The sequence below is a fragment of the Capra hircus genome, chromosome 3 (genome assembly GCF_001704415.2).
Source record: "Capra hircus breed San Clemente chromosome 3, ASM170441v1, whole genome shotgun sequence".
NCBI classification, from domain to species: Eukaryota; Metazoa; Chordata; class Mammalia; order Artiodactyla; family Bovidae; genus Capra; species Capra hircus.
In genome coordinates, this window is record NC_030810.1 from 94,326,458 (window position 1) to 94,338,948 (window position 12,491).

General features: G+C 46.2%; 1 protein-coding gene across 1 annotated transcript in view; it reads left to right on the forward strand.

Annotated features, from left to right (window-relative positions):
* CD101 (CD101 molecule) overlaps nt 1-12,043 on the forward strand; it is a 36,751-nt gene extending 24,708 nt beyond the window's left edge. Inside the window, exons 8-9 of the mRNA XM_005677811.3 lie at nt 2,834-3,229; nt 11,564-12,043. Coding sequence (XP_005677868.2) covers nt 2,834-3,229; nt 11,564-11,802 — 635 coding nt within the window. The 3' untranslated portion in view covers nt 11,803-12,043. The remainder of the gene's footprint in view (nt 1-2,833; nt 3,230-11,563) is intronic.

The following is a 12,491-nucleotide window of genomic DNA, read 5'->3' on the forward strand; positions in this document are numbered from 1 at the left end:
TCTGCTCCCTTCAGAACCTCCTAAACGCTGCCTGGGTTCCAACTACCACCTTCAGTGAAACAAGCGCTAAGTGTTTTACGCTTAGCCCCCATCTCCTGAACTCCAGGCCTTGCCACTCAACTGCCTGTTGCACATTTCTGCTCGGCTGCCCCGGAGACCCGCACACTCCACTTGTTCCTAATCATCCTCATGTCCCGTATCATCATGATACTGTCTATCATCTGGGCCATCCCACAGGCTTTCTGTTGTTGCTGCTCAGTCCCACAAGGCTTAGGCCCACTCAATGCTCCATCTGTGTGGCTGGCATCCCTTTCTTCCAGTTGTCCAGGCTAAATCTTGATAATGTGTGCCCACCCCTTTAAAAAGTGCACACCAAGGGACCTGCCTGGTGGTTCAGTGAATAAAACTTTGCCTTCCAATGCAGGGGGTGTGGGTTCCACCCCTGGTCAGGTAACTAAGATCCCATATGCCTCCTGGCTGAAAAACCAAAACATCAAACAGAAGCAATATCATAACAAATTCAATAAAGACTTTAAAAGTGGCCCACATCAAAAAAATCATGAAAAAAAAAAAGAATTGCACACCATTTCTTAGCTCAAGCCAGTGCTTCCTGTTCAGAAATGAGGGGCCAGTGCTGTCCAATCTTTTAGTCTATCGAGAAATGCCTGAGCTCTTTTTTCGGTGGCATCACCCATTTTGAGACTGTCCATAATGAATTCAAATTCTTTTTAAAATACTGAAGATGTCAAATAAAACATAATTGTGGGCTGGGTGTGGCTGGCTGGGGTTAGCTAGCTGGTTACCCTGGTGTAGGAAGTAAGGTAAGGAGGAGGCCCCAGGGAAAGACACTGAGAAGGACTGGTCAGAGCTGTAGGAGGGGGCGGGGATATTTTCTCTGAAATCAAAGGAGGAGAGGATTTCAGAAGAAAATTGGTTTTGGTGACAAAAACTGCAGAGAGAACAGAAAATCCTGGAAGGTCTCTTGAGTTGGGAAATTGCGCCTTTACTGGGAGGGAACCTTGGCCAGAACATAGTGATCGGATTGGAAAGCTGATGGCAATAAGGTAGAGAGTAATTTGAGGTGAGAAAGCAGAGACAGTACCATGTCAACTAATATTTCACACACTTCTCTACAAAGAGGAGAGAGTAAAGATGTAACTATAAAAGAATCTAGGAGCAGACACGGTTAATCTTTTAAAGATAGACCAATAAATATGTTTGTAGTAGAGATGAAAATTTAGCACATACTTGTTGGAAAAGGGGGCTTCCTAGGTGGTGCTAGTGGTAAAGAACTCACCTGCCAATGCAGGAGACATGAGATGCAGGTTTGATCCCTGGGTCAGGAAAATCCTCTAGAGAAGGAAATGGCAACGCACTCTAGTATTCTTGCCTAAAGAATTCATGGACAGAGAAGCCTGACTGGTTATAGTCCATGGGGTCGCAAAAGAATCAGATATGACTAAAGTGACTTAGCAAACATATTGGAAAAGACTCTGATGCTGGGAGAGATTGAAGGCAAAAAGAGAAGGGGGCAGCAGAGGATGATATGGTTAGATAGTATCACAGACTCAGTGGACCTGAATTTGAGCAAACTCCAAGAGATAGTGGGGGATGGAGGAGATGGACATAATATAGTCTGCTGCTGCTGCTAAGTCGCTTCAGTCGTGTCCGACTCTGTGCGACCCCATAGATGGCAGCCCACCAGGCTCCCCCGTCCCTGGGATTCTCCAGGCAAGAACACTGGAGTGGGTTGCCGTTTCCTTCTCCAATGCATGAAAGTGAAAAGTGAAAGTGAAGTTGCTCAGTCATGTCTGACCCTCAGCGACCCCATGGACTGCAGCCTCCCAGGCTCCTCCGTCCATGGGATTTTCCAGGCAAGAGTACTGGAGTGGGCTGCCATTGCCTTCTCCGGCTATAGTGTATGGGGTCACAAAGAGTTGGATAAGACTTAGTGACTGAACAACAACAACATAATTTCTTTATTTTGTTTGTGACTCCTCTAGCCTCAGGTCCTCACCTGCTGGTTAACAGGGGAACATTTAGAAAAAAGCAAATGTCAAAATCTGTTAAAAACATAATCTAATCTAGTCATGTAAATAGTCTCCTTGAATGGTATTCTTTTAAAAAAAATATTTATTTGGCTGTGGTATCTTAGTTGCTGCACACAAGATCTTTTCGTGTGGCCTCAGTAGTTAGAGCTCCTGGGCTTAGCTGCCCTGTGGTATGTGTGATATTAGTCTTCCCACCTGAGATTGAACCTGTGTCCCCTGCATTGCAGGATGAATTCTCAACCACTGGACCACCAGGGAAGTCCCTTGAGTGATGTTCTAACACATGTATGAAAATGTTCAGTCTCTCACCTAACCTCCTCTCTTCCTGTGTCCATACCGGAGGTTAATATCTAGGTATATGGGAAGAGGGTAATTTGCTAAAAAAAAAAAAAGGGGGGGGGGTAGTGGTGGAATACAGGACTTGAGGAGAGGACTGGAAGTTTCAGATGACCTTTCTAAGTAGCCGAAGGGAGAGTTGACCTGGGAGAAGTATTGATAAAAGCAGCAGGCAGAGCTTCCCGCAAACCTGGGTGGTTTTCAGTGACAGGGCCAGTGGACAAGAGGTGGGCTGAAGAATGAAAGTGGCTGGTTTGATTCACAGCAGAGGATGTTCTGGCAGATATGGAAGAAGGACAGGGGTCAAGGCAAAGTGTTAAAGATGAAGGACCTGATATCTAAAGGTTATCAGACAGCATCACTTCAACGAAAAGTAGTTTTTTCAGAGGAGGTGTCCAGTCTGGAGTCTGGCTTCCTCTCAAATTCACCGCTGCTTTGTTTCCTAGAAAGTAAGGTGCGTGTCTCCAAAGTGTCCCGGACAGAAAATGCCTCCGAGCACAGTGAGGCGACCATCTGCTGCAGCCTGGAGGGTGCCATCAGCCCTGCCTCCCTGTTCTCTGTGATGTGGTACCGGCAGAGAGAAGATTCTGGAAGTAGGATGTTGGTGCACCTGCAGCATGATGGCTTGCTGGAATATGGTGAAGAGGGGCTCAGGTGGCGCCTGCACTCTTACCGCTCATCCGCTGCCGACTTTGTCCTGGCGCTACAGCGGGTGGAGATGAAGGACGCTGGAAAATACTGGTGCAAGGTGGCGGAGTGGCGGCTCCACAGCAACCCAAGCAAGTGGGTCAGCCAAGCATCAGACGAGTCACAGCCAGTGGTGCTCAGAGTGCTGCGGCCAGGTAACCAGAGGTCCACCTGCCACGGCTCGCAGTCAGGAGAGTCTGTCTCCGCTCCTATGCCTTCCTGCCCTGCTATGCTTTGCTTCCTCTCAGGCTGAACGCAATTTACAGAAAGAAAATGACTTCTCCATTTCTCTCAATAGTAACTCATTCAGACAGACAAGGTTACGTGAGGTTTTGGCATGGATGTTTAAATGTCAAGGGCATCTGACCTCCTCCCCCACTTCCCCTCATAAACAAAAAAGCCATCAATATTGTATCCCTTTAAGTAACCAAATAATGTTTGAAGCAGACAGCTTTGTCTCTTAGCTGACACTCCCATCTCAGAATACTGACCGGTGGTGAGAGTGGGGTGAGGAAGAGAGACATGCTGACTTTGTCTGTAACCTTGTTCAACCAAAATCAGCTACATCTAAACGCTCCCTGATGCTCCCTGAGGCAAAAACCAACCACACAAACAAAAAGTCTTTCTCAATAAGTGCCAAGCTTCTTACTGATGTGAGCAACAAACTACCAGATCTTTGATCATGATAGTCAGTGGGTGTGTCTCTCCTTATTGCACCTTGAAAGGCATCACAGGAGGAAGTGTGCCGCATAGAACTTGTTTACAGGCTCTAGCAAAAATGCAGGTACTTGAGGCCATTGGCCACAATGATCATCTCTGTGTGGATGGTCAGTCTCTTCTGCTGAGCACTCAGCTTCAGGAGGCATGCAGAATAAGAGGTTGTGAAGGAGAAGAGGGGTTCCTTCCAGCCAGTGCAGTGCCAAGCATATAACAGGCATTCATTAAGCAAAAAATCCCTCCAGCCAGACCACTAAATCTTCCCAGGTGATCAATGAGCGGGTAGATGTCATAGCCTGCTCATCCTTCGAGCAACTTCTTTCTGGTGGGGTTTAAGGAGAAGGCGAGAGCTGAGCTATAGGTTGCGCTTGCAGTAAGAGAGGATCACTGGAGAGGCAGGGGTGTGGTCTTGGTGCCCCACGCCAGGAAGAGTAAAAAGCTTCAATAAAGATGACCTCCTTACAGTGTCAGCTAGCTTTGGAGACAGTCCATAGGTGGGAACAAGGGCTACTGAGAATGAATGGCATTGTCTCAGAGTAGTAACAGTTGCATCCCAGCCCCAGCAAGGCTTCTGGAGTGGAAATCAGGGTTATCTAACCTGTTCCCTGGAGTCCATCACTCTCTCTCCCTGACTGTTCTTCAGCAGGATTCTTCTCCCAAGTTTCCAAGCAGAACTGATTTTCCTATCAGCTTTTCTTCCATTCCAACAATTGTAGGAAGTCCCCACCCTGAGCATATTCTGTACATGTTTTCCCACTGGAATTCCTGGGCTCTGTAGATTCAGCAGTTTCTGTAGTAGAATAAATAGATAATAACTATAAAAAGCATATATTCTATGACTAAAAAGCACATCTTTCCTGAGACAGATGGGATTGTTCACAGCAAGTGTGTGTGTGTGTGTGTGTGTGTGTGTGTGTGTATACTGCTCATCTTTGTGGAATTCTTAGAAAGCAGGTGTAAGGTTTTTTAAAAAAATGAACTCTGAAAAAAAAAGCATTACAAACCAAATGGTCTTTGTATTCTTCACAAGTGAAGGTGCTTAGAGGCCTGTGCCATAAGAACCTGAGGGTTTTCATTGTAAGTATAGTTCCGTGTTCCCAAGTCAATCTTTATAATACAGCATCTCACTTCCTCTACCTGACTGTTCCTTTCCGGTATTTGGGGAGACAGTGTGGGATAATTAAAATTCCAGCATTTGGAATCAGAGAAGCCTAGGCTCAAATTGTTGCTCTGTCACCTCCCTACTAGCTGTGAAGCCGTCCCCTGGTTACTCAGCTTTCTCATAAAATGAGGGTCGTAACACAAACGCATATGAAGCATCTAGCACAGTCCCTGGCACGCTGTAAGTGCTTAACAAATGTTACCTCGGTTTCCCCTTATGCCTCCAGACATGCTAACACACACACACATCTACATTTGTATATATCCATTTATGTGGCAAGATATTTTAATTTGTTCAATAAATAACCGTATGAGATTCTGCTGCTGCTGCTAAGTCGCTTCAGTTGTGTCCAACTCTGTGCGACCCCATAGACGGCAGCCCACCAGGCTCCCCCGTCCTTGGGATCCTCCAGGCAAGAACACTGGATGAGTTGCCATTTCCTTCTCCAACGCATGCAAGTGAAAAGTGAAAGTGAAGTTGCTCAGTTGTGTCCGACTCTTAGCGACCCCATGGACTGAGATTCTAAGGGCACATAAAACAATGTATTATGGAATCTGTTCCCACAGAGCTGAGGCTGGTAGGGGAAGGAGAGTCCAACGTGATAGGAGTCATGAATGAAGTAGTCTCAGGATACTAAGGAGGGAGCAGAGGCAGGGCTAGGTGGGGAGGAGATCTGGGAATGTTCCCAGAGCATGGGGCCTGTACAAAGGAAAGCACATGTTTTGGGAAAAGGAAAGGATATGCCAGATGATCAGAGAAATTGTGGTAGGATGGCAAGAGAGGAGACTCAGGAGATGGAAAGGGTACTGTTGTCAAATGGGTCCTCTGTACAGAGCCAGGAGAGGTGAGCTTTATCATGGAAGTTACAGAGTGTCATTGAACAAATTCAAGCAGGGTAGTGACATGTCAGATTTGCATTTTAGAAAGCTCCCCCCGGGAGCAATGTTAAAAGTGAATTGGAAGGGAGGCACGCACAGAGCTGGGAGAACTATTTGAAATTGACTGTAGGGGCCCAGGAGAGACAAGATGAAGGCCCAAATGAAGTCAGTGCCTATGAGGGCTGAGAGGACAGCACTCTGCATTCCATATTAGGAGATGGCGTCTTCAGGATTTAGAGACTGATTATCTGTATGTGGCTTCCCCAGTGGCTCAGCAGTAAAGAACCCGCCTGCAAAGCAGGAGATGCAGGAGACGCGGGTTCAATCCTGGGTTGGGAAGACCCCCTGGAGGAGGGCACAGCAACCCTCTCCAGTATTCTTACCTGGAAAATCCTGCAGACAGAGGAGCCTGACAGGCTATAGTGCATGGGGTCATGAAGAGTCGGACATGACTAAAGTGACTGAGATCACATGCCTATGTGTGTATGTGGAGGGTGAATGAGCAGAAGAAGAGAATCAAGAATAAATACCAGGCTTCTGGTATAGTGGGGACAGTCACTAGATGAGGTAATGTAAGAAAAGGATCTAAAGAAGAAGATTAGTTCAATTTTGAGTAAGTTGGGCTGGAATTGAGTTTGGAGTACCAGTGAGTTATCTAGGGAGATCTATCCAATAAACTATGGAATTTCCAAGTGAGATCTCTGCCAGAGTTATAGATTAGAAATCATCAACTTACAGCCTATAATGATGCCCAAGGATGGACCCCTGAGATGCCACTATTTCTCAGAGGATTGCAGAAGAGAAGCCTGTGAAGAATGGAAGGAGTAGCCAGAGATAGGAGAACTGGGGTTTGGTGGTATCACAGACACCAAAAGTGGCAAGGGTATCAAGGAGAAAGGGAGAGCCAACAGCTTCAGCTAGTGCAAAGAGATCAATTAAGAGAAAAATAGGAAAATATCCTTTGGGTTTGACAACATAGGACAATCACAGAAAAGTAGTAAAGTGAGACCGCAGGGAAAAAGTGGACACATCAAATCCAGCTCATGCTTTTAAGAGCGTGTGTGTGTGTGTGTGTGTGTGTGTGTGTGTGTGTGTGTGTGGCTGCACTGGGTCTTCATTGAGGTTTATGGGCTTTCTCCAGTTGCGGTGCAAGGACTTCTTGTTGCAGTGTGTGGACTTAGTTGCGCTACAGCATATGGGATCTTAGTTCCCCAACCAGGGATCAAACTCATGTCCCCTGCATTGAAAGGTGGGTTCTTAACCATGAGACCGCCAAGAAAGTCCTTCAAGAGCTTTGATGTAAAGGGAGAGAAGACAAGAACAGAAGGCAAGAGGTTCACTGAAGCTTTGCTTTGTTCTGTGTTGGTTTGAAGTTAGTAGGGACTTGAGCACGTTTATATTCTAGAGAGAACAGAGCCACTGGAGAATCAGAAGAGGAAGCTCAGAAGAGAGGGGAGCAGATTGACAGTCCAACATCTTGAGTGAATTTATACCACCTCCTGATTGGAATTCTCCTTCATGTTATCTGTCCCTGGTCAACACTTACTAATCCTTCACCAACCAGCTTAACTGCTACATTCTCAGTGACTTACTTTTGTCTCTTAGTCATCACACCTGTTTAACATCCATCATCAGGGCCAGACAATACCTTCTGGGAAGGCAAAGACTGAGTGTCTTGTTCTCAGCCCTAGCACAGTGCCTGGCACACAGAAGATGCTCAGATACACTTACTGAATCAGTATAGCCGCCCTCCTGGTCAGGACCAGCTCTGTATATTAATAAAGTTCAGGTCAAATACAATAGGCTACCAGTTCTCACTTCTCAAATGGTTTTCTACCATCTCTGTTTGTCATTACTGGGTTGGGTTAGTTTGGGGCTACTTAATAAAACTATGAAGCCTGTGACTCCTGTGAAGGCAGGAAATGGAGAAGTGTTTCCCTGGTGGATCTCACCTTGCATTTTTCTCTCCAGCTTACTTTCTTAGCTATGACTAAACCAACGCAGGGGCTAACAACTACCTGAGTCGTTTTGTATCTCATTCTAGAGAATTCTCTGATTAATTAATAGGCAAGGTTATAAGGCTTTCTGGGTGCTGGATTATTTGTGGTAGTATGGTGTTTGTTACTATTTCCCAGCTTTTGGGTGGTAAGGATATGTTTAGAAAGCAAGTCCTCATAGGAGTCTCGAGCCCCTATCACACTGATGTTTCTGGAGAGGACATGTCATTTATCAATGCTACTCTGGTGCTTTCAACAAGGACTGGCACATAGCTCTCAGTTCAACAAATGCCTGATGAAAGAATGGGCAAGCGAGTCTTAATGGAGTTAAAACCAATGCTGTCAGGGGCTCATTTATCCTGGGATGTACTTGTATCACATTACCTAACCTTGCCTTCAGTTCTTGGCAGGAGCCACCTCTCCCACATGGCCACACCTGGCATGTCAGTTGCCCAAGAGTGGGTTAGGGTTGCGAGGGAGTTGATAGTCCCCTCATTATCCTCAACCTTTCTTCTCCAAAGTCTGTATGCATGTGTGCATGCTAAGTTGCTTCAGCTGTATCCGACTCTTTGCAATGCTATGGACTGTAGCCTGCCAGGCTCCTCTGTCCTTGGGATTCTCCAAACAATAATACTAGAGCGGGTTGTTATACCCTCCTCCAGGGGATCTTCCCAACCTAGGGATAGAACCTGCGTCTCTTATATCTCCTGCATTGGCTGGCTAGTTCTTTACCACTAGCCCACCGGGGAAGCCCAAAGTCAGTATATTTGGGGTAGTATCAGACAAGAACACTCCTCATGATATGCTTGGCTGCAAGGTAGAAACAAGTTACAAACTAAACCTTGTGATAAAGCATTCTCATTACACTTTTGGCTCTGCCTTACAGGCCTTGTGCTTGGAGCACAGGGCATTTACTCGGATTGCTTCAAAATGCCAAGCCCTAATGGTTTTGAATGTCACTAATGCTCATCCAGATATGGGTGAGAGGCAGATGGTGGGAACAGTGACTGTGGGACCCAGAGCAAGTGCTGCCCTCCCAGGAGAGGTCATTTAGAAGCACTGGAGCTGACAGCTTCTAGCTGTGGGCCAATTCAGCACTGTGAGGGGTCTGTTTTGTTGTCCTTGGATGACAGGTTGCTCGAAGTCAAGCAGCCTCCTCCCCATTTATATAGTCAGGCCCTCTGGCAGTCCCTTCATGCTGAAGGTTAGAGTCTCAGTGGCAGAAAAATCCAAGAGCCAAGTTTCTTTCTACCTTCTCTGTGCCGGCCCTGTTTCCCATCAGCATGTCTCCATCCTAGCAACAGTGACACATGGGTGCCGTGGGACTCTTACCTCCCAATTCTCTGCTTCCCATGATTGGAAAAGGAAGCCAGAGTCTCACAAGTAATCATTTGACTCTCAACTGAATGTCTCCCTGCCCTGTAGACAGAGAGATCAGAGATTTAAGGGAGAGGCTTGGGCTGTGGAAGGACAGAGCCAGGCCTGCAGCCCTCTTTTCTGCCTAGTCTCCTGGGGAAAACTTGCTTGTGATTTTCCTAACTTTGTTCGTAGCTTTCTAGCTGATATTTATTCTTTGTTGATTCAACAAATGTGCCAAGCACTGTTTAATGCTTTACTAAGCATTATCTCATTATAACTCTGGAAATTATTATCCTCATTTGATTGACAAGGAAACTAATGGTTAGAAAGAGAGGATAAGTAACGTGTCCAAAGTCAATAATGGTAAGTTGTAGAGCCATGATTTGAACCCAGCTATCTTTGAGACAAAGTAGATACTGTGAAGTAGCAAGGCCAGAACTCGTGCTTGTTGGTCTCTATAGCACCATTCTTTTTTAACATTGCATTCTGTACCTTTTTCTTAACTATATGCTTTCAAATGTATTCAGATAAGACCTAGTAGAATTATTATAGGAGGGCCTTGGAGAGAAGAGTCAGGAAGGATGTGAAAAGGAATGAGAAAGAATTCAAAATCTAGCTTTATCATTGCCCACACTTTTAAAACCAAAAATTAGATTTAGGGTGGAGAATATAAATGAGGCCAGAGAAAAGCCAGGGAATAAGCCCTTGTAGCTGCTTGCCAGCCCTGTTTAAAGCTGCCAGCCTTATGTTCAGAGATGATCTGTACTCTGGGGAACATCATGGCAGTGACCCCTGAGTTCCTGTGTGTGCAGATCACTCATGCAATTGTCTCATTCTTTAATCTCCACTGATGACCTGTGAACAAAGTGCTACACGGGAGGAAAAGATGCGTAAGACATGGGGCTTCTCCTCCGGAAGTTTACAAATACAGGAGCTGTACCCACGTTTAGATTCTTTCTTGACTTCCCACAAAGAGACATTTTTCAAGGTACAAAATGTATTAGCAATGCCAAAAATGGAATTCTTGCAGCATGAGGTTGGTCACAAGGACCTCTCAACCTGTTGTCTTCATCTCTAAGCATCTGTAATCCCATGAATCCTATAGTTTTACCTCTGAAGAAGAAAGTGCTTAGGTCATTGCAATTTTCCAATAAAAGCACAGCTACCATTAATATCAGAGTTTTCAGAACAGCCCTGATTTTGAATATCCTGTTGTAAATAAACGTAGTTGGAAAACTGCATTTAATAGTTGGTGTCTCTTTAAGCGTGTGTCTTTCTGCACTGAGAGACTAAATCCCTGTCCGCTCGCCTTTACTTTCCTGGTAGCTGGGCCAGGAACCCCTAGGGGCTGCTGGTGTGTGCTCTGCGAGTCTATGTGCTGATAGCACTTCCCCGCGGGCTGCAGCTGCCAGATGCTTCAGCATGCCTTTATATAGTAGCCTTTGCCCATGAGGTTGCAGGCCAGCCAGTTTAATTCAGATCAGTAAGCATTATCAAGGCACATGTGCTAGGCACTGTAGGGGCTATAGAAACAAAGGACACTGTGAGACCTACTGGAGTAACTGTGATGACAAAGATGGTTAAAAGGGAATGAAAGAAGTCTAAACAAAGGTATGTGTGAGCAGAGGATAGAAAGAAGAGGAAAACTGTACCTGAGGCAAGGTAGGAAGGCCAATGTGATGGAGAGTGAGGCCGGCAGGACCCAGAGGCTATAGGATGTGACAGATGAGGATATGATAGGGGAGCAGAGAGCTCACCAGGTGGAGGCAACAGTAAGAGGAAGAGGTGAAGGGGCTGAATGGGGTTGAGGCAGGGCTGCCAGGGGATGAGAGGCCAATTTGGAGATTCAGGAAGGGATGGTGTTTCTTATTTGTGGGCACTCTTGTTATATAAGGACAGTGTAGAATGTGTGTGTGTGTGTCTGTGTATGTGTGTGTGCGCGCATGCGCCTGTGTGTGTGTTTCAGAAGCAGCAGTGGGAATAACTCAGTTAAAAATTCAGGATCGGCAACAGAGTTGGGAACGAGGGTTGAATTATAGATATCTTTTCTGAGGAAAGAAGATTAAAGGAGAGGTTTTCTTTTTTGTTTTGTTTTCATTTCTGGCTGTTAGTTTTAAGTAGGTCACCAGAACCTCTGGTGGTTGGAAATTGCTGGGTGAGGGGGAGTCGGGCTGGAAGAAGCCGCCCTAGAGCCTTCTTCTCCCAACTCCCTTTCCTTGGCTCCTCGAGTGTGATTTAAGGGGCCCCCTGCTATCTGGCCCTGTTATTTGTACATATAGTTTCCTGTAACAATAAATCCCAGAAGTGTTTATAATTGATGAGTACAAATAAGCTGGAGACTAATGATTCTCTTTATTTTCTTCCTTTTTGGTACAGAGTCCACGTTTCCTTCCAGGATCTGTTCGTCAGCACCTTTAGTCTATTTCCTATTCATCTGCCCCTTCGTCATACTCCTCTTTCTGCTCATATCCCTGCTTTGCCTGTACTGGAAGGCCAAGAAGTTGTCAGCTCTGAGTCTAAGCGTGCAGAAAGAACAGAGCCTCTGGGTGAACTTGAAAGGGGCTGGAGGCTGGACCACAAACAGGATGGGAGACAACGATGATGAAGACAGTTGAATCCTGAGAGGTGCCCACAAAGAGGAAAGACTTTGGAACTGGACTGCCCAAGATAGGCGCGCCCCCTGGTTCTTTCCTTCTCTGAGTCTGTGGCCTGGGGTAAACTACCCAGGACTCAGAGGAAACATGTATTGAGCTTGTTTGTGGCGCCAGAAACAGTTAAGAGTTTCTTTGTATTTCATCTAATCACCCCCTTGCATTTTCCCAGGAGCTGCTGCTGCTGCTGCTGCTAAGTCGCTTCAGTCGTGTCCAACTCTGGGCGACCCCATAGATGGTAGCCTACCAGGCTCCCCTGTTCCTGGGATTCTCCAGGCAAGAACACTGGAGTGGGTTGCCATTTCCTTCTCCAGTGCATGAAAGTGAAAAGTCAGAGTGAAGTCACTCAGTTGTGTTCGACTCTTTGCGACCTCATGGACTGCAGCCTACCAGGCTCCTCCGTCCATGGGATTTTTCAGGCAAGAGTACTGGAGTGGGGTGCCATTGCCTTCTCTGCCCCCAGGAGCTAGGTCTTACATTTGCCACACCTCCCAAGGCTTGGGCTCCTCATCCGGAAGACCTGTAAGGAGAAGAGTACCTCCCTCACTCAGTTGCTGGGGATGAAGTGAGATCCTATGGCAGATTCCAGGGCCATGCTTCTTCCACCTTGCTCTCTTAGGTCACTGATTCTCTGGAGAATACTCAGCGGTCCA